This window comes from Diplodia corticola (genome assembly GCF_001883845.1).
Source record: "Diplodia corticola strain CBS 112549 chromosome Unknown scaffold7, whole genome shotgun sequence".
Lineage (NCBI taxonomy): Eukaryota > Fungi > Ascomycota > Dothideomycetes > Botryosphaeriales > Botryosphaeriaceae > Diplodia > Diplodia corticola.
This window is the reverse complement of record NW_017971486.1, coordinates 622,876-643,295: the sequence shown is the minus strand read 5'-3', so window position 1 is coordinate 643,295 and position 20,420 is coordinate 622,876. Positions and strand designations below refer to the sequence as shown.

The 20,420-nt window shown below is 57.6% G+C and overlaps 8 protein-coding genes across 8 annotated transcripts; all 8 read right to left on the bottom strand.

Annotated features, from left to right (window-relative positions):
* Positions 1 to 629: 629 nt before the first annotated feature.
* Positions 630 to 2,508, bottom strand: BKCO1_7000205 (atpase domain prokaryote protein; the record flags this gene model as incomplete). The annotated part of the gene is made up of 4 exons (XM_020278658.1): positions 630 to 1,046; positions 1,105 to 1,147; positions 1,209 to 2,403; positions 2,469 to 2,508. The coding sequence occupies 4 exons, from the start codon at positions 2,506 to 2,508 to the stop codon at positions 630 to 632; spliced, it is 1,695 nt and encodes a 564-aa protein (XP_020133661.1).
* A 1,068-nt stretch (positions 2,509 to 3,576) lies between these two features.
* On the bottom strand, positions 3,577 to 4,191 carry BKCO1_7000204 (uncharacterized protein; the record flags this gene model as incomplete). Its single annotated transcript, XM_020278657.1, has 1 exon — positions 3,577 to 4,191. The coding sequence occupies one exon, from the start codon at positions 4,189 to 4,191 to the stop codon at positions 3,577 to 3,579; it is 615 nt and encodes a 204-aa protein (XP_020133659.1).
* A 779-nt stretch (positions 4,192 to 4,970) lies between these two features.
* On the bottom strand, positions 4,971 to 5,607 carry BKCO1_7000203 (uncharacterized protein; the record flags this gene model as incomplete). The annotated part of the gene is made up of 2 exons (XM_020278656.1): positions 4,971 to 5,104; positions 5,157 to 5,607. The coding sequence occupies 2 exons, from the start codon at positions 5,605 to 5,607 to the stop codon at positions 4,971 to 4,973; spliced, it is 585 nt and encodes a 194-aa protein (XP_020133660.1).
* Positions 5,608 to 7,882: 2,275 nt separating this feature from the next.
* BKCO1_7000202 (fad-binding domain-containing protein) lies at positions 7,883 to 9,433 on the bottom strand (the record flags this gene model as incomplete). The annotated part of the gene is made up of 1 exon (XM_020278655.1): positions 7,883 to 9,433. One exon carries the CDS (start codon positions 9,431 to 9,433, stop codon positions 7,883 to 7,885), a length of 1,551 nt encoding a protein of 516 aa, XP_020133654.1.
* Positions 9,434 to 10,428: 995 nt separating this feature from the next.
* On the bottom strand, positions 10,429 to 12,498 carry BKCO1_7000201 (ring finger protein; the record flags this gene model as incomplete). The annotated part of the gene is made up of 1 exon (XM_020278654.1): positions 10,429 to 12,498. One exon carries the CDS (start codon positions 12,496 to 12,498, stop codon positions 10,429 to 10,431), a length of 2,070 nt encoding a protein of 689 aa, XP_020133656.1.
* A 575-nt stretch (positions 12,499 to 13,073) lies between these two features.
* Positions 13,074 to 13,526, bottom strand: BKCO1_7000200 (cfem domain-containing protein; the record flags this gene model as incomplete). The annotated part of the gene is made up of 1 exon (XM_020278653.1): positions 13,074 to 13,526. The coding sequence occupies one exon, from the start codon at positions 13,524 to 13,526 to the stop codon at positions 13,074 to 13,076; it is 453 nt and encodes a 150-aa protein (XP_020133655.1).
* A 590-nt stretch (positions 13,527 to 14,116) lies between these two features.
* Positions 14,117 to 15,394, bottom strand: BKCO1_7000199 (zn-dependent exopeptidase; the record flags this gene model as incomplete). The annotated part of the gene is made up of 3 exons (XM_020278650.1): positions 14,117 to 14,664; positions 14,714 to 15,143; positions 15,197 to 15,394. 3 exons carry the CDS (start codon positions 15,392 to 15,394, stop codon positions 14,117 to 14,119), a joined length of 1,176 nt encoding a protein of 391 aa, XP_020133539.1.
* A 737-nt stretch (positions 15,395 to 16,131) lies between these two features.
* BKCO1_7000198 (serine threonine protein kinase) lies at positions 16,132 to 20,175 on the bottom strand (the record flags this gene model as incomplete). The annotated part of the gene is made up of 2 exons (XM_020278649.1): positions 16,132 to 19,615; positions 19,673 to 20,175. 2 exons carry the CDS (start codon positions 20,173 to 20,175, stop codon positions 16,132 to 16,134), a joined length of 3,987 nt encoding a protein of 1,328 aa, XP_020133514.1.
* Positions 20,176 to 20,420: the final 245 nt, after the last annotated feature.

Below are 20,420 nucleotides of genomic sequence, written 5' to 3'. Positions count from 1 at the left end.
GGAAGGATGAGGTGTGGTTGGTGGTGGTGGTCATGATGGAGCCGTGTCACCGCCACTCGGACGAGAAAGACCATGGTCGCAACGGCGTCGACGTTTATGTGGTAGCTGCGGGAAAAAGAAAAAAAAAAGGAGAGAGAGGCAAAAATCGGTCCAGAGAGCGGTAGGCCACACGGACGACGTTTGGTAATGAGACGTTTCCTGCAGTGGGGCTTTGTCTCGTCGCACTGACGAAGACGAGATGGTTGGCTGGATCTGGGCATGTGGTGTCTCGAACCTTCGAAGATCCTGTTGCGTTATCCATCTTGCCGCATTTCCTCAACCAAGTGATATGCGCCAGACGGCGTTCTGTCATTGGTCGTTGAGGAAGATACAGCAGTTACTTGTTCGACTTCAAACATGCGACATGTGCGAACCAAAGCTCTATGCCTTTACAGCACACGATTTAGCAGGAGTTGCGCTTAGCTCCGCAGCAATAAGTGTTGACGTAGTCGGGCTAGAACAGATCCCCGGCGGGGATTTTGCTACTGCGTGTAGTAAGGCTGATGATGATCATCAACAGAGAAAAAGAAAACACATGACATCGATGTATAAAGACATATTTGACTTATCTTCAACGATTTTCTGCTGCACTACGAATCCTCAGGTGGGGGCTTCACCTTCATCGTGACTGTCTCAAGGTCGTATCCCTTGGCGTTCCGGACGGCTAGCTGATACTCCCCATCGCCCACCAAGTCCTTGAGCACCAGCTCTCGCGTTCTCCCCAGACTCTCGATGGCGCCGATGCGATCTACAGTCCTTTGCAGGTGCTCCTTGAATCCAGGCTCTCTGCAAATCTCGCGAAAGGCGTTTTGCATGGGGACCGAGTCCGCCCGGACCATGGCGTTGGAGTCGATGGCAACAATGTTGATGTGGTCCAGTTGCTGCAGGAAGTCGGCGCGGGTCATGATTTCGCGCGCCTTGTGCACCTCCACCTGCGGCAGCCTTGTCGAGTCGGCCTTGCCGTCTTCCAGGTCCACCAAAGCCGACGCGAGAACCATGGCAGCGGCCTGCAAACAGACAGAGTCAGCAACCTTTGCTTTCTGAAAGCGGAACGACCAAACCTACGCAAAACTTCTGCTGGTCCATGACATCGTCGTCCATCTCCTCCCTGCACAACCGTATCAGTCTCTCAACGTGCCAAGTTCCTGCTCTGCCATCATGCTCCTTACCCGAGGATCCAGCACTGGTTCAACAGCCAAATCTTCTCTTTCCGGTTGATGGCCTCGCACATCTCCAGCATGTTATCCGCCCTCGCCACCTGGTTCAAGAACCGCAGCCTCCCGCCAACCCTGCTGTAGACCTCGTGCAGCACCGACGGCGCAACCTCCTCGTCCTTGGACCTGAACCGGAACCGCTTGAGCGCATCGACCGCCACCTCCCTCGGCACATCCGGGATGTTCAGCACCTGCATCCGCGTCGCCTGCTGGATCAGCCTCTCCGAGATCCAATAATCATCGCTGCTCAACACCAGCGTGACCAGCCCGCTCGCGCTCCACAGCTCCGCCCTCTGCTGCACCAACTCGAGCAAATCCCTGCCATCCTCGTCGTCCCGCAGCAGATGCACGCCGTTGACGACCAGCACCAGCGGGCGCTCGACGCCGCGCCCGTGCCGGCGCAGCGCCACCTTCTCCAGCTTGTCGAGCGCGCGCTCAATGTCCAGCAGCGCCGTCGTGTCGCGCGGGCCGCGGAACGAGAACAGGCTGCCGATGTAGTCCTCGTGGAACTCAAAGTCCAGCGCCTTGCCCAGCCGCACGCGGAAGATCTCCGGGTCGCCGTGCGCCTCGAGCAGCGCCACGCCCTCGCCGCCCGCCTTGCGCATCCCTTCCAGCAGCATCGACGTCTTGCCCGTGCCTTTTTCGCCCGTCAGCAGGTAGTAGTGGCCCCGCGCCCGCCCCGCCAGGATGTCGTCCAGCATGCGCTGCTCGTCGCGCTGGATCCACCACGCGGCTTCGGGGGGCTGCAGCAGCTTGTCGTCGTCGTCGCCGTTGATGGCGTTGGCGTTGGCGTTGGCGTTGGCGCCGCCGTCGCGGTCGCCGCCGTCGCGGCCGCGGCCGTTGGAGTGGCGCACGAGCGAGGCGAGCTCCAGCGACGAGAAGCCCGCGTCGAAGGCGTTTTCCATCTTGGAGAGGACCTGCGCTTTGTAGTAGCGCTGGTAGGCGAAGCCGACGCCGCCCAGGATGGCGACGGAGCCGAGCGTCGTGATGGTCGTTTCGAGGAGCTTGGACTTCCAGTCGCCGTCGCCGTCGCCGTTGCTCGATCCCTTGCTCTTGCCATGGTGCTGCTCCTCGTTCCAGTCTGCGCCGTACAGCGGGTGGCCCGGGTACAGGCGGTGGCGGGGGATGTGGCGCGGGGAGCGGAGGTAGCCTGTGTGTTGGGGTGCAAAGGGTGAGGGCTCAGTGGTGTTGTGGCTCAGGTGGTGGACTGGTTACCGTATCTGGCTGAGCGGCGGATCCCTGCCGGAGCCTTCATTGTCGTGTAATCTCGTCACGTCGATGATGGACCCTGCAGCTGCAGCCGTTGGAATACGTACGCGGTTGCAGCGGAGAAGGGCAGTCGGATGCGAGAAGGGCAGGCGCAAACGAGACGGAGATCAATTGGCTCAATCGAACGCAACGCCAGATGACGCAGGTCAGACAGATGCCGCTGCACAAAGTAGGAGTGTTCTGGGGGAACTGGAGATGGAAAACGCGTGCGGCCGGAGACGCGTCTAACGAGGTGCTTGAGTCAGTTTGGACACGTCAGTGCCGTCTTCACGTGATCATCCTCCTCAACTCTATCTGTTTCTTTTCTGGGACCACTTTCCAGCGACAAGTCTCTCTTCTACTTCAAAATGACAAGATCAACCCGATCAGTTACTAGTCCGGTTCAAACAGCCGTGGTGTTCAGGGTCCAAGCGTCCGGTGAGTTCTGCACATCACCACAGTGCATGCAGAAAGAAATTGACCTACGGCGATTCCTTGGTTCAGTTTGCCTGAAGAGCCTCAAGCAGCCTCTCTTTCCCGTCTCCGTTTCCTTTTCTTTCTTCCAATCCTGCAAAACGCCTTTCCACGAGCACTTCCAGGCCATGTGCTACTCAAACTCCCTTATTGACATTTGAATGAACCCCCTACACACACATCCGTGATCTTTCCAACCGGGCTCCCCGTGGCAGGCAGGTTCCGGTTCTAGTTAAAGCTCAGTGCCATCCTCGAAGTCAACCCTCAGGAATCTTTCAATAACAATCATCGCCCGGGTCGTACCACGTGCACCGTCCTTCAACCCTGTCAGAACAAGAAATCGTCCCCCCATGTCAGCAAAAAAAAAAAAAAAAAAAAGGGACGTCGGTCTCTCCCCAACGCATGAGAAAGAAAGAAAGAAAGAAAGAAAGCAAAAAAAGCAAAGAACTCACCACTAAACTCCGCCGCCGCCTCACGCACCTCCGCCCACGTCCCCCTAGCCCGGCCGCCGCCTGCGCCGCCGCCAGCCTCTCCCCCTCCCCCTCCCTCTCCCTCTCCCTCTTCCCATTCCCCACCCCGGCCCGCATACCACTCCAACACCTCAATCGCCGCCACCAGCCAATCCGTCACCTCCTCCCTCTTCTTCTTCAGCTGCTCCGCCGACTCGTGTCCCCGTTCCAGCATGTCCATGACCAGCGGCGTGTGCTTGTACCCGCCCATCTCGAGCCGGTACCGCTGGAAGATGCGCAGCAGCTTCTCCTGCAGGTCCGTCGGCGGCGGGGGCGGGGTTCGCGTTGCGGCCGGACGATTCGATGCTGGCGCCGAGGAGGAGCCGGCGGAGCGTGGGGAAGTGGCCGAGGGCGAGGACGTAGAAGCGGTCGCGGGGGCGGCGGGCGAGGCGGGCGGTGCCGGTGGTTAGGGGGGTGGAGGTGGCGGTGTTGTTGTTGTTGTTGTCGTCGTCGTCGTCCTTGAAGGGGGGAGGAGAGGGTTCGGCGGTGCCGGTGCCGGTGGTGATGAGATGGATGAAGCGCATGATGGTCGGGCCGGCGGTGTGGGCGGGTGGGAGGGGCGGCCAGAGGTAGACGACGAGGGCTTGCACGTCGCGGAGGTAGAGGCGCGTGCCGTCGAGTGTGAGGGGATACTGGATGCTGCTGGCGAAGGGGACGGGAGCCGGAGCGGAGCCGGTCGTTGGGGTGGTGGTGGAGCGGGAGGACATGGTTGGTGCCCGGGGTTGTAGTCTTTGGGAGGGTTACGCTAATGATGGAGGGTTTTGTTTTCGGCGCGGGGAGGTTGCGCGGGTGTGGCATCCATCGGTCGCTTGCTGTTGTGTTGGAGAAGACGATGGAGATGCCCTCTGCGCGTGGGGCAGGTGTGAGGCAGCAGGTGCGATGAGCAGCTGCCGTGCGGTTCCAGCAGCTTCACTTCACTTCGAGTCGCAAAACAACATCAAAGCTCCCTTCCTCGAAGACCGGATCAAGTCCAGGCATTCAACGAAAGGAGAACTCGGGACCTTCCCTCATTGCTCTCCCGGGGAAAAAACTCTCGTGCACCAAGAGAAACCCCAACATGGGTCGTTGCTTGCCAAAGCCCCCATGTCTTTGTTACCCGCCCAAACGCTTTGACATCCCACAGGGGACCCCGAAGGGAGCATCCTGCAGGAAAAAGCAGAGAGGGAGGAGCTGTAAAGAAGAAGAGAAGAAAAGACTGAAAGCTGGAGGGAAGAGGGGTTTATATGGGACGAGGGGCGGTAGTGAAGGCATCCAGATCAGCTGGACATATTTCTACGCTAAGCCTAATATGGGTGGATTTGTTGGTCGTCGCTGCCAAAATCACTGTTCAACAATCACCACAGATTAACCCATGAATTATCACCACAAACCAAACACGATTCTGTGTACAGCGCTATCTAGAGGTGAGCCACGTACAATTTAGGCAAGCCCTTCCTTCACTGCGTAAGAGCGCAGAACCTGTCCGCTCGCCCATGCAACCACCAGCTCATCTACGCTTGTATAATCGGAAGTCCGGGTCTCGAAGACTCACCCCATTTCTGTCGACATACTTTATACAGGCTTTCCCCGAATCGCCATAGTAAAAGGCCTGGTCTGCACCATGTCCGTGATCCGGAAGACCTGCGTGCAAATGTCAAGTCTCGCTCGCTGCAGTCACTTGCGCCTCACTCACCAACGAGGTAAGTAGCATAACGAAGAATGTTCGTTTTCTCGCCCGTTTCGAAAGGCCTCCTCTCGTGCGAGCGGATGCCCATATACTCTCTTAGAACACGCTGTCGCGCCCTAAGCCTTTCTGCCTCAGTGACACTGGAATATGGCGGTGGTGGGATGACGGGTTTTGGCAAAGGGCGCCGGTCAAAAAACTTCCTCATCAGCCACGCTTTGTACGGGTTGGGATGCGGCCAGCCGTGACTTTGCGGTAAGCGGAGAACAGGGCATTCCACAAGCGCGAGCCGGTACAACCGCTTGTCGTATTCGATGAGGTCGATGAAATTCTCCAAATCCTCCATCTTGAGCGTATGTGTCTCGGTGAGGGACCTGTAGAGTATTCTGACGTCCTCATAAAATCTCTTGTAGCCAAAGTGTGTGGGGGAATACTGTTCTGGAGACTCGAATGGGGCCATTGCGTGTCGATCTTCCGTAGGAGCTTTTGCTGAGACTATCATGCATCGGTTTTCACAAAATTCTGTAGCTATTTGCAGCAAGGGCAGAGCGTGAATTTCATGATTCCAATCTCATTATTAGGCTTCTGCTAAATTGGATTGTTTGCTGTCATTTATTGACAACCGCTGCAAGTTGGACCGTTCCCGCAACCCGGCCTTTGATTGAAAGAGCACGAACAAAGAACACGATAATGCACAACGCAAAATCGCAACCACCCAACAAAATGAAGAACAGCAATCCCCCGCCTGCGAAGTTTCTAGACAAGAGAAACATTCCAGCCACGGCCGAAAACGGAACCAGGAAGGTTGCAAGAGCAGCCAACTCGCCTTCATGCTTCGCTTGATTATTGAAGAACATTGTCTCTTCGACAGAGGTCCGGACGCGTTGGAATCCAAAAAAAATAGCTATGCATGCTCAGATTGGCTCTGCACCTGTTCGCAAAGCCATCCTCAACATTGCACGTCACCTTCGGAGACGTAAGACTTTCCATGGAGTATATCCAAGCCCATTGAGCGGTCGGACTATACGATGGTGTCCCTGCTGACAGCCATTTGGGCTCTCACCAAACTTGACAGCTTCGTCGGCTTGCGGTGCATCGTCTTCGAGTTGCACCAGCCGCTTTAAGTAATCTTCCCAGTGGCGCCCGCCGTGGTATCTGCTTCGACGGAGCTCGGTGTTGAATGGTGACAGCATTGATCGAGAAGCGATGCCTCACTGCTGATCTTGGATCTGCTGTGACGCAGTGTGCAAGCTGCATGTAGGACGACATTGGGTCTGCGGCCCGTCGAGCCCTTCTTGTACAGCTGGTGGGATGTCGTTGCCAGCATCGCCAGGCGTCATGCCTACCCGAAGGACCTCTGTGTCCAAGAGTCTCCCGTACATGCTTTCTTCTTGGCCCTAGAAGGCAACAGCATGCCACGGCACAAGTATATCCAGATTCCGCCACCCAAGCTTACTACTCGTTTATTCAACCAAGAGTTTTGCCACGCGAGGCTCGTCGGGAGAGATCGGCTCCTTTGTGGAGGCTCGGGAGGTTCGAGGAGGCTGCCGGGGCCGCTGAGCAGCGAGGTAGAGAGGATGGGATTGCGCGCGCGCGCGGTCCGTGAGGCGCTCATGTGAGGTCGCGATGTCTTTGCCGTCACCCCGTGTCGCGACATAGAATGAGGTTGTTGAGAGGCATCACACGGATGAGACCAGCTCTATTTGAGGTGACTCATAGCCAGGGCCGGTCATCCAATAGCGCTGGCAGAATGAAGGACGGCATCTCGATAAGTCTAAAGATTTGTCGGGTCAGCTACGTCTCACGCGTGGTGTAGATGCTTTTCTTACCCAAGTCGCCGTCTGGCGGTCGGCGGGAGTGAAGGCAGACGTGGCGACGAAGGGTGTAGAGGCGAGGAGGAAGGCAGATGTAACGGCGGCAGCGATGGCGACAATGGTGGGTGGAAGTGTTCGAGGCGAAGTGAGCTTATGTCGTGGAGCTCGTGGAGAGTTTGCTCGACGCGTTGGCTATTGACGCGTTGGTCGTTGACGCGTTGGCCGTTGACGCGCAAAGGCCGACAGAGATGACAGGCGAGAGGTTGCAGTAGTGCGTAGCCATAAGCCAAGGCAGCGTGGTCAGGAAAGATGCTGCTGGTGCGGAAGTTGGGGTGAGTGTCACTGGTAGAGCGCAGACAATCAGTGCGCCAAAGTGAGGCGTTGAGTGACGCGGATCGTGGGCAAAGGCGCTCAGGACGGTCGGGGTGAGGTGGAAACATTGGCACATGAGGCTGGTGACGGGGAATATGAGATGGGAGTGAGTAAGCATTCGGGAGATGCGTGGCGGAGGTGGCGCGGGGGGTCAATTAATATGTTAGATCCGCGAAACTTTTACTATCAAAATCCACTGTGGTCAGACTGAACTGAAAACTCGTTTGAGTACACTGCGGGGGTCATATGTGGTCGCCAGGCGTTGCCCAATTTCCTAATCGGGTAACTGCACACTGGGAGAAGGTTTTTCAGCTGCCCATCTGTTGAAAAGACGGATGGTCGCCGGATCGCTACGGCTAGATCATAAACGGCGTAAAGTGAGCTTTCCTTTTTGCCCTTTTCCAGCTCGTTTCTCTCCCATTGCGACGAGCATCTGGACCATGGCCGTCGCATTTCCACTGCTTTTTTACGGCGGCCCCCGCTCTTTCGTGGCAGAAGTTCGGTGTCAGTAACTCACTCCCGAAGATCCCCCACGAGTAACCGGCAGCTTTATTTCCCAAATAGATGCTTCCCGCTCGTCCCTCCAAACATGGCCGTCTTGATCCCCCTCAGCCCACTGATCGGCACCCTCTCCTCCTTCGCCTTGACCTTGTCGTAGACGCTCGGCAGCGTCTCAGCCCTGTACTTCTTCCTCAACCCATCGTACCAGCCCTTGTCGTAGATCTGCCAGAACTCGTCCTCGGTGTAGTACGCGTTGGCGTACAGCCACTTGAACCCGCCCAGCCGCCTCACCTCGGCCTCCAGCTCGCGGTTCAGCCGGACGAACGGCTCCGCCTTGCGCGGGCCGGGCCCCCAGACGCCGACGTTCAGCAGAAACTGCGGACCGTCGCCGCCTTCCGCAGCAGCGCCGCCGCCGCCGCCCGATTCCGCGCCCGAGTCCGCCGGCGACGACGACGACGCCGCCGCCGCCGCGGGCCCCGACCCCTCCGCATTGACGATGATCTTCCCGCCGATCCTGGCGCGCAGGGGCACCGCCGCCGCGTTCTCGACGCGCAGCGGGCAGAGCCACAGCGGGTAGTTCCTGACCGCCCGGTCGACCCAGCCGATGAAGGCCTCGGCGGCGTCGAAGGGCAGGGCGAGGTCCTGGATGATGTACTGCTGGGTGAAGCCGCTGGCGTTGAGGGCGGCGTACATGCGGCGGGTGTGCATGAGGCGGTCGAGCACCAGGCGGGAGAGGCGGTCGAAGGGCGTGTGGAAGCGCCTGAAGGCGTAGCGGCCGGTCCAGAAGGCGCCGCGGTCGTAGCGGAAGAGGTAGTCGGCGAGCGGCACCGCTTCGACGTGGTTCGGTTTCCCCGGCTTGGTGACGGCGTCGGCGTGGAGGTAGAACCACTGGTCCCACGCGCGGGAGAAGCGCTGGGGCTTGATCGAAGGGGACGAGGGGCCGTCGGTCATCTTGCCGAGCATGATGGTGCCGCGCTTGAGCGAGAACATGATGCCGTCGATGTACTCGTGCTTTTCCTCGGCCATGGCGCGCTGCAGGGTTTGGACGGCAGACGGCACGCTGTCCACGGTTACGTACTCCAGCTCGACGAACTTCTGGGCGGGGATGAGCTGGATTTCAAACAGCGTCGTCACGCAAAGAGTGCCGTAGGTACCCGGGGCGCCATAGAAGAGATCCTCATTCTCGGTGGGCGATGCCTTGGCGATTTCCCCGGTGGGAAGGATGACATGACACCAATTGACGATGCGATCGAAGAAGCCCCATCTCCACGAAGAGCTCTCGCCAGCTACACCAGAGAAGCCGCCGCCAGTGGTGATGCCGGGGAACTCCATGACAACGGGAGGGATGAGGCCATACTTCAACGTCTCCTCGGCCAGAGCGTCCATGGGCACGTTGGGCTGCACAAGGGCGACCTGGCGGTGCCGGTCGACTTCCAGGACGTGGTTGAAACTGCTCATGTCGACCATCTTTTTTCTGTCAAACTGGACGATTCTGGTACTATTCGTGGAGCCATGGTAGATACGGAAAGGCTCCTTTCGCTTGTAGAAATCCTCGACCTGGGAAGCAATGGCCTTGACGGCGTCGTTGTGTTGGTCCATACTGGACATTATGAGCTACTGCTGTACATATGATAGACAAAGAACGCTGCACTGATCGGACCGAGCAGGAACGAGGCGGTCAGGGGGCGGAACAAGCAGTGTCTGGGGGTATCCGAACGTTCCGGTAGATGGCTGAGACACGAGACGGGTATCACTTGTAGCGTGGGCCAAACACGTGTGCGAGGAAGCGACTGTATTGCACCACAGTGACTGAAGCGACGTCGACGGATATCGGGCTCTTCTCAATGCCAATTACACTTTAGAAGTGAGGTGAGGTTCGGCCACACGATGGCGCGATGCAATCATCTCGTCCGGCCCGAAAATGTCCCGCCCGGACAGCCGTGGTGGCATGGAATCTACCCGGCGACATCTCCCTCATCCAAAAGCATGCCTACACGAACGTCCACACGACACGACGTTGCAAGACAATCCGCCTTTCAGTATCCACGTCACACACGAACAGACTCAAATGCATTGATTTAATCTCTTATCTGCATTACACGTCGTAGCTATTAGATGGTCGTTTACTTTAAAGTGTAGTAAAAGAAATAATATATATAGGAGCAGCGAGTCAAGCCCTCGTAATCCATCGCCTTAGTCTATCTAGTATTCCTCTCCTCTCTCTTGAAACGCCGTCGACGTCGAATCAACGTCATAAAACAATAGGGAAATATAACAACGATAAGATCAAGCGCCAACGCTATGCATAAAAAGAACACCCTATCCTAGGCGCACCGGCTATAAAACCCATAGCAACACCTCCCAAATACGAAGCGCCTTTCCCAATCCCTCACAAAAGGGAGGTGGGGAAAACCAAGTAACAAGAAACCAGCAGCCGCGGCTTCGTCTTCCGCCACGTCTCACAGTGGGCGTCGAGCGCCTGGGCAATCAGACGACAGCGCGGGCAATTTTCCCATCCGAGCGCTGAAAGGGAAAAAGCAGTAAAAAGGCTGTAGGGAGTCTCCCTCTCTCTTTCTCTCTCTCCTCCTCCTCTCCTACGGCATAACAAAATCCGTCACCCAGTCCAGCCACTGCTCCCACTCATTGGCCCCGCCCACGCTGACAATCTCCTGCTGCCGCCTCTGCCCATTCGCGCGGTGCCCCAGCAGCGCCGCCTGCTGCACGCTCAAGCCCGCAACGGCCGCGGCGTCGTCGCCGCCGCCGCCCACTCCGTCAGCCTGCCGCTGCTTCTGCATCTTCTTCAACTTCCACTCGCGCTCGGCCTGCACGGCGGCGCGGCGCACGACGGCCTCGACGTCCTCGTCGGCGTAGAGCGAGCACTTGTCGCAGCGGTCGCACGGGTTGTTGACGCCCGGGTTGGTGAGGCGGAAGTGGTTGCAGAAATGGTTGTAGCCTTCCTCGGCCGTGACGCGGCGGCGGCAGACGTAGCACATGGTGTAGCCGCACGGGCAGACGAGCTTGTTGCAGCCGCCGCTCTTGAGGAACGACATGTTGCACCGCGGGCACGTGCGCTTGACCGCGTTGGACACCGCGTTCTCCACGTGCGTCCGCAGCGACGCCAGCGCCGACTCGTGGCACACGTGCGGGTCGCGCCACGCCTTGTGGCACTCGAGGCACGACGCCCGCCCGCACGCTGGCGCTGCGCACGTGAAGCGGAGGCCGCGGCGGCGGCGGGCGACGCGCTGGTATGAGGCGCGGAGCGGGGAGAGCGGGTCGATGCGGAAGGGCGTGGGTAGGAGGAAGAAGTTGAGGAGGTAGTTGAGGAGGACGAAGAAGGGGAAGAGGGAGAGGAACTGGGAGAGGAGGTGGATGGGCTTGATGTACAAGTAGGGCCCGACGGAGAGGAACCAGAGGCCGAGGAGGCGGCTGGAGCACGGCCTCCAGGAGAGGAGCGGCGGCGTGACATCGTCCACCTCGGCGTAGGCGCAAAAGGGACATCTGATCAGAGGAAGGCCGGTCTTGCGCAGCGAGTCCGACACGACCCGCTCTTCGAACCTGCGGAAAGTGGTCTCGCCATCACGTTCTTCGGCGAGAGCGCGCTGGACGGAGTGTTGTGGGAGACATCCATGGCATTGGCCGTGGGACACAGGAGCGATGCAGTTCAGCGTCAGCTTGTCCGTGTCCACACTGCGAGCCCAGCCCTGTCCGAACAACGCCTCGTTCATAGAGAAACGAATGCAGCGGAAGCATATCCAGTGGTTGTTCTGGTCGCACGACGACATTTGCTCAAAAGCGCCGGGGGTGAAGCAGCACTCGCAGTCGTAAATTTCGTCGGCAGCCTCGGCTTGTTCCTCGTTGAGCTGCTCGGCAAGAGCTCGATCCTGGGCCATTCTCTCCTCATTCTGCTTGGCCAGCAGTGGGGCGATAAGTGAGTCGTACAACTCCTTGTTCAGCTCCGCGCTCTTGGTCAGCACCAGCCGCGGCACAAGAGCCCCACCAGTCCTCGGGTCCGGATTATGCCAGACAACGAGCGGGTGATCCTGGGCAGACGGCGGCTTCCGGCGGGTGAAGAAGCTGGTGACTGAGAACATCCACGACTTGGAAACGAGCTCTAGTAGGGTCGGGCGAGCTTGAGTGTAGGAATAGTTGCACTCGGCCAGCACGGCGCGGATGGCCGAGTGACTCAGGCCCTTGAACTCTTGATACAAAGCTCCCCGGACCGCCAGTTTGTACGACTCGCTCCGAAATCTCTCCTCCATGGGCAGCCGGGCGTCTTGGTCCGATGTGCGGCGGGCGAGCGGTGCGGCGGCGGTGGGGTCCTGGTCGAGCGGCTCGGCACGATGGCGGCCGCGCACCCAGCGGTCGGGCTGCCTGAGCATGGCTTCGGTGACGACCTCGACGCGGCTCTCCTCGGAGAAGCTGTTCAGCATCTCGCGAAAGACCTCGGGCTGGACGTCTGGGAAGACGGTGGTGAGGACATGGAGCTGGGCATTGAGCAAGCTTGTATCCGGGTCGTCGGGCTCGACGGCCGGATGGTTCGGGTCGAAGGCGGCGAGGGCAAGCGGGCTGAGGCTCTGGGTCCGGCGAGCCGTGGGCGTATCAGCAGGCTCAGGCCGGGGTTGGCGAGAGCGCAGGGATGCGCGAAAGGGGAGACCGGACAGCATGCTGCGGACAGAGCTGTGGGAGAGCAGTGTGGTAGGAGCGGGGGGCGGCCGGGTGGCTTTACATGTCGCATCTGCCCGGTGAGCGGACCAGGGAAGGCGCTGGTTGGAGGGCGGAGAGGCCGGTCGAGAGCGGGGGGGCTGAGTTCGCGGGTTGAGTGGTGGAGAATGTGCAGCCTCGGGAGCTGCACGTTGGTGGGGACACGCCAATCCAACGAGCTTGCGGGAGATCGTCGCAGGGCTGACCTGCAACACCAAGAAACCCTGCGAGCCACATTCGCCCGCGCTCTCCTGATCCCATCACATGGGCCGAATCCATCAGATGAGACGAGACAGGAAGAGCTGGTTCAACGCATTGTCCATGTCTCAACCCACAAAAGCGATAGCCGCTTCGTTACTGGTAGCCGGTTCGGTCATGCGCTCACAGCAATATATCCGGGTGGGCAGTGCGGGGTATGCGAAGCCACGGACGAGTCAACCAGTTTTCCGTGTTGCACTAGAAAAAGGTAAATTCATCTACACTAAGTCACTGCATTATTACCGCAGCCTCCAAAGACGAATCAGCCTCCTCCAGATGATCAAGCCGTAAAAGAGCTCCCAGTCACCGCAGCGCTACCAGCAACCCAAGTAGTAGTAGCAGCAGCCTCAACCCTCACCGGAGTCGCCAACGTCACATCCTCCCCCACAATCTTCGCAGCATTCGCGACTGCAGTAGCGCACCCACACACCTCCTTCACCCCCTCAGAAATCTCACTCCTCGGCGCGTTCCGCCCGCCGCACGCCTTGAGGATGCAACCCGTGAGGGCGAGGTTCCCTTTGGTCATGCGTTCCGGTTGGCGACAGGCGCACGCAAAATCCGATTCGACGGTGCAGCCGATGGCGGATTTGGCGGATACAACGCAGGACTGCGCGCAGGATGGAATTAAGGCCTGAGCCGAGGAGATGCATTGGTCTTGGGCAGAGACACCCGAGGGGTTGGCGGTGAGGAGGGTGAAAAGGAAGGTGAGGATGGTGTTGGTGGAGGGCTTCATTTTGGTTGGCGCTCGTTTGGTCGTGGTGGTGATGTTGGTGAGAGGACGATCCGCTGCAATGACGAGACTGGAGTGATAGTTGTGTGGATTGCCGATGGATGAAAAGAGACAGGAGTTTATATGCTGAGCTTCTCATCTGCTGATGAGGGAAAGGGGGCGACAGGCAACATCGTAGGTAGTACTTCCAGCTGGGAAAGCGTGATACGGCCGCGAGCGGTGTCACGTTCCTTGCGTTAATGATGGGGCCAAGGCTGTCAGTTATGCCCCATCGTCACTGACACAGCCACCCATCGTGTTTGAAACGACACGTACAGACGCTCCAAATGCAAAAAAAAAAAAAAAAAGGCAAGTAGGCAAGGCATAATCGATGGATCCTGAATGGCAGCTAAATCCAGAGAAGGCTTCATCTCAGCCTTGTACGATCAAAATGCATCTCGGAATGTTTTAACGTGTCTATTCCCTTTCAAAACTAGTTGTGTCCCTGACGGATCTGTCTCCTCTTCATGCCTCTGCACCTATTAATAAAGATGACAGACGGAAAAAAAAAAAGTGCGCATGACATAGGCCATGTGGTTGATCAATGACCTGATTTAATCGAACTTGGCAAAAGCCAGCTCGTATGCCAAACCAAGAGTCAACTTCGCATGCTGAAGCATGTGGTCGAAGTTCAGATACTCGATCTTGTCTTCAGTGGTGTGAATCTTCGAATCCGAGTACTTGAAATCACTCTCGATAACGAAAGCGGACGGATAGCCAGCCTTGCTAGCACTTGCGTGATCCGAGCAGGCGTATCCGCACTTGGTCAGGACGTAGGGAATGTCGCAGTAGGTGGTGATGACCTCCTTGATAAACTCGGTGAGGCCAGGGTCGACGAAGTCAGTGATGACGCCAACCGACTCGGGCTCGCCTGCGTCCAGCGTCTTCTGCACGTAGCCGGTCATGTCCTGTTGCAGCATCGCCTTCACATTCCGGCTGTTCTTCTCATACGACTGGAAAATTGCTTGTGATCCCAGGAGGCCGCCCTCCTCAGCCGAGTACCAGTGGAACTCGACCGTGTTCTCACCCTTGCCCGCGACAATGTCGTCAGAGGTAAGGAGTACCCTCAGAGCCTCGAGGATAGTCACGGTACCGGAACCATCTTCACACACGATTAGCACACGGTTGCCTACGGGATCAAGGTTGCCTACCGTCGTCTGCGCCAGGCGCCGCCAGGATGGACGGCAGGAACAGGTTGATGCTGTCCTGATGAGCGCCAATCACGACGGTCTTGTTGCTCTTTCCAGGAATGGTAGCAATGATGCTGCTCTGACCCCACGGGTGCTCAAACGGCTTCACCGTCGCACCATGATCGAGTGCGCCGGCGTCAGCCAGAGTCTGGTTCACCTGAGACAGGAGCCAGGCTGACGACTCGGCCCCATAGTGCGAGCGGTAGTAGCGCGTGTGGAACGACGTGAACTTTTCCAAATGCTTTCGCATGTTCTTCTTTTCCAACTGCTTGAGCAGCGGCTTGACCGTGTCATTGTAGGCGGTGGTGGGCGGGAACTTGACGGTCGCGGCGGTCTTTGTGATGGAGCCAAGGTCTTGGGTGTCGGTGATGTCGAAGAAGTTGATTCCTTGCTGGGCGGCTGTTAGCGAAGGCACGCGGCTGGATATACAAAGGGCTGACGCACCCTGCGCAGCGCCCACTTCTCGTCCTCGGAGATCCAGCGCGTGTCACCGGGGGCGAGCTCGATCAGGAACTCGGCGGGCTCGGCGGCTTCGTCGGACAGGTCGATGCTAGGCTGCTTGAGCGGGGCCTGGCCGTCGCGCAGGATGGACAGCGCGGAGGCGGCGGCAGCGAGGGATGAGATAATGGCGGCAGACTTCATGGTGGATGTTGGATGCAGAGAGCGGTGCCTGGGAGCTGGGCGCGAGCTGATAGCTGATACGGAGCTGGCTGGCCGGGGGCCCCGATGACGCCGTTCGCTCGGTGATTGCACCTCATCAGGCAGTCACGCGCCCCGCGTCAGGCTCGCTTCGCGCCCATGCGCGTCGCCCTTGCCTCCTGCATCTTCATCCTCCCAATGCCGTGACACCAACATAGCCTCGTTGGACCCTGACCATTGGACATGGCAACAAACTTCAATTGCCATTGCACTGGTTCCAGTACGACGCCATGTTTGCAACAATCGCCTCAGTAACCGAAAGCTCCATGTGGGAGAATCAATCCGCAATATCTACCGCAACAATCCTGCCCCGCATGCCCTCAGCAAGCCAGATCTCGATGAACCTTATCTTGCTTTCCGTCACATGCAGCTTTACCTTGGTGTTCTCCAACCGAGTTTCGAATGCTCCGTCAGATGTCCAACGCCATGAAGCCCAAAGCTGGAGTCTAGACTCAGAACTGGAAACTCGTGGTCGCAGGAGCGCATCTCGTGTGCGGCGAATCCAGTTTGAGGCATAAGAGGCTGAAGAGCTTGGACAGGTAAAGTCATGAAAGGGATTCGGTCCCCGCATACACGGTAACCAGAATCAAGCCCAAATGCTCATTACACCACAGTGATCAGTTATACGCCCGGGACGCAGGCCAAGACACTTCACCACATCTTCTGCTCACGACATACAGCTACTCTCTAAGCGCATCATCAAGCAGCCCCCGTATGACTTCATCATCGCCCGTCTCCTTCTCCCTCCCCTCCGCCACCAACGCCATCGCATCCCTCCCATCCGCATCCCGCCTCCTCGGATCCGCGCCCTTCTCCAACAAAATCTCCACCGCCAGCGACACGCCCGCCACGACAGCCAGATGCAGCGCCGTGCGCCTCTGCGTCCCGGCCCACTCATCGAGCTTGATGCCCGGCTGACTCGTCAGCAAATCCAGCATCTGCTCGTCGTCGGCCGCCAGCCCCGACGCCGAGCCCGCGCGCGACGCGCCGCCCGACCTCCACATCAGCGCCGCCGACAGCAGCGGCGTCATGCCCGACGCGTTGGCGGCGTTGACGTCGGCGCCCTTGTGCAGCAGCATCGCCGCCGCCATGGGGCTGCGCCGCCGCACCGCCAGGTGCAGCGGCGTGTCGCGCGTCGCCGGGATGCGGATGTTGACTCTAGTCCCGGCGCCGTCGTTGTATTCGGACAGCAGCAGCAGCGCCAGCGCGTCGAGCCGGTATTTCTCGAGCCCACGGCCGGTCGACGGCGATGGTTGCGCGGCAGAGCCTCCAGCGCCTCCGCCGCCGGCCTTGAAAATCTTCTCGAGCGCGCACTCGCCGTTGCGGTCTTTGATGTTGGGGTTGACGCCCGCAAACACCATGTCGTGCACCATGTTGACGTAGCCGTCTTTGGGCTTGTTCTCGATGGCCAGATGCAGTGGCGTCTTGTTGTAGTCGCCCCGCGCAGTGACGTGCACATCCACGTTGTACTCGAGCAGGAGCCGCACCACCTTGCTGTGCCGGGCACTAGCACCGCGGATGGCGTTGAGGAGCGGCCCGCACCGCGGTTTCGCCTTCGTGCCTGGGTTGCACTTTTGTTGGAGGAGCACGCGGACGGCGCCGGCGGAGCCGCGGGAGCAGTAACGTTCGAGCAGCCTGTTGGTGTGGTCTACCCACCGGTTGATGTTGTAACCCGCCAGAGCTTGCTTGGTGCGCGAAGTCATTTGGCTGGTTGCAATACTCTTGGCTTGCTGGCCGGCTTTTCGCGCCTCTTCCATGAAGAGTGTCGGTGATTCGGCCGGCTTGGGGACTCTCTTCGTTCGTTCTGGTTGCTGTGTGGCTTCTTTCGATGTGTCTTTAGTCTTCGAAGGCTGTGAGGCATGTTTCTTTCCCTTTCTGGGTGGTTTGCTGTTCGTTTTGGTTGACTTGGGCGAACTCGGGAGCAACGATGGAGGATTGTCAAGTGCCCTTGGATCACCCCCTTTTTTCGTATCGCTCGGGGTCTGCTCCCGTTGGTGTTGTTTCAACTCGATCTCGGTAACATCCTCGACGTTCTCTACCGTAGCTTGCTTGTTTGTACCATGATAATTCTTCTTTTGGTCGGCTGGGGCTTCATCATCTTCTTCAAAAGCTCTTGGGATCTCTTGAACTAATGAATCAACCCATCTGACCTCTTTTCTGATACCACGAGATTTCTTTGGTTCCTGCTCATGACTTGGGATTGTCACCAACGTCTCTGAGCCACCTGACTCATCTCCTGAGAAGATCGCATCCGAAATTCTGCTGGTGATAGACGGAGAACTCCTTCGATACTTTATTGTGGAAGGCGGTAGTGGAGGTGGAGATGGTAAGGTTCTGTCCGCGAACTTCTCACTTCCACGCTCGTCAGATGTCCAAGGTCCTCGGGGTTTCGAAGCATCGGCGATACTCTGACATCCATGGCCTGGTTCCGTGGGTGATTCTGCAGAATGGTCGTGTGGGGCGTCCGGAATGGCTTCTTGCTTTGGCCCTTCCTGATCAATGTCTGGTCGATAAAGCACGAACTGCTTGCCAGTGTCCATGTCCAGGCCCTTGCGATTGCTGCTTTCAAAAGCACCGATTACCCATCCATCCGAATGTTCCTCCTCTTCATAGTCATCGGAGTCATCCATCTGCAAATCCCAAGGTTCATGCTTGCTGAACCTCGAGAGATGAGGACCGGCAGGGTCTGTACCGGGGGTTTGCACGAGTGGCCGCAATTGAATCATCTCAAGTGAAGAGGAGCTACGTGAGGGTTCCAATGTTAGGTTCACTTCGCAACAGCTTCCCTCCGAGCTTGAAGAGTCTTCTTCGACGATGAATCCTTGAGCAACGTTTATTTTCTCCTTCGTGGTAGTGTCCTCTTCGTCTGAACTTCGATCATCTTCAATGAGATATCCAAGCCCAGAATCAACTCCAAGGTCTTCGTTTGGGGAATGTTCAGGCATTGGATTCGGCGTTGGCTCTTTCGTATATTTGCAGCCGGTGTTCATTGGCGGAGCGGTGGCGAATGAAGCTTCGGACTCATCCATACTTTCGGGGAGTGATTCCAGAGAGGGTCGCCGGTGCGCCGTTCTGTATACGCCTTCCCACGTAGACAAGGGAATGTCGTGCGCATCAACTGTGGCACTGGTCGAGTTGTTAATCCAGTTCTCGATTGATTGTGAGCATCTGGCATCTATCGGAACTGGAGGAAGCTCAGGCTCAAAAAGAGCGGCGGCCCGTGCTGATACTTCGGCAGCAGTAGCATGCTTCATCGTCTCGTTGAACCCTTCAGGATTCAAGGGCGTTTCAAAATCAAACGCTCTAGCTTCAAACTCGGGCCAGCAGTGTAGACAGCAGAATTGCCGGAACGACGGCGTCTGCTGGATCTCCACCATCAAGTTTTTCACAGTCAGTCTATTCTTTGGGTCGTCCTGTAGAAGGCTCTTTACCCATGTGATGGCCTCGTTGGCGGAATCAACGCGGGTGGACATTATCTTTGCCAGCCAGTCCAAGGCTGTTGGTAGATTTGCCCAAATTGCCTGCGGGTGTTCTTTGTTCTTAGCGTGTTTTTCCATGAACATCCGAAGACTTGAGAGGTCGTTCCCAAGCAAGACTGTGGTGATTTCAAGGAATACGACGCCCAACGACCACATGTCACTTGCTGTGTTCCTCCTGTTCCATCGAAAAATCTCTGGAGCAATGTAGTCCTTGGTGAAAGGTTTCAGGTCGTTCGTCGTGCTTCTGCCTGTCTGAGAAAAATCGGTTGCGGTGCCAAAGTCACTGAGGCAGACTTCACCCTGCGAAGTAACCAGAACATTACGTGTAGTGATGTCCGTGTGCTTGATGCTTCGGTCATGAAGGTAATCAATGGCGCTCGCAAGGCAGCCAAAGAAGGGCTGGACCTGCCTTCTTTTCTGATCATTGCGAGGGTCGCCGAGGAAAGTGAGGAATTCAAGAAGATCCCACTTCGCGACAGGCTGCATTAGGTAGGCGATGAAGCTGTTATCCGTATATGACCCAACATAGTTCACCAAATGGCGATGGGAGAGCTTCTTGAGGATTTGTACCTCCTTGATGAAATCATTCTGTCGTCTGAGGTTTATCGCCGAATCTCTCCGCCGCGGAACTCGTTTTCGTGCGAAGGTGTTGAAGCTGAGCTTGCTTTTCACCTCATCAACCTGGCTATGCATTAGTCCATGCCAGTCAGCTCAGAGACCTGAAAAGTAGCATTCTGCTTACCCAAATCCGCCTTGTCCGAGCACTTTGAGTGGCCAAAAATGTGCATCAGCGCTTCCCGGAATAAGTTGGTGCTCTCCTCCTTCAATCTCGAGCGAACGTGCTTCTGGGCTCAGAACATGATGCTGGAAGCTAAGGAAATCGTCTCTCAGCCTGTCACTGTTGAGGAATCCCGGCAGGGTACGGTTATCGAACGGGAGGTGGATATCAAAGTAGTTGCCATCCACAAATCGATCCAAATACTCCCAGTGGTTCCCGCCAGCGATGCTTCGTAGCACTGTGTATGTCCGCGGCCTGCACTGCCAGTTCCTGGGGTCTGGAAAGCTGGTGTCTCGGAAGATGTCGAGTTGGACGAGAAGACCTTCGATCCTCTGGAACTTCTCAGAAGTGAAAGGGGGCTGGCACAAATTCTCCAACGCTGCTTCAGCCTGGTCCACCGGAATAGGTGCCCGTGCCGGTTCTCTCCCGCCGGATTTCCCAGGAAGAAAGAGATGGAAGAAACTCATGATGAGTGCCAACTCGAACGAATGAGGTCGAGATGGGGATCGCGACCGCGAACAAGCGGACTCAATGAGGCCGCACTTTCAAGTTTTCCGCGAGGCGCCTGCATGAGGCTGAGAAGAGTATGCCGAGTTGCTTATGTACGTCATACGACCCGCCCATGCCTTGGGGGCGCAAACATCAGCTGCACAAACCCCGCACCTCAGCTGTCACCATATCAGCCTTGTGTGCACCTCGGACTAGCCGACCC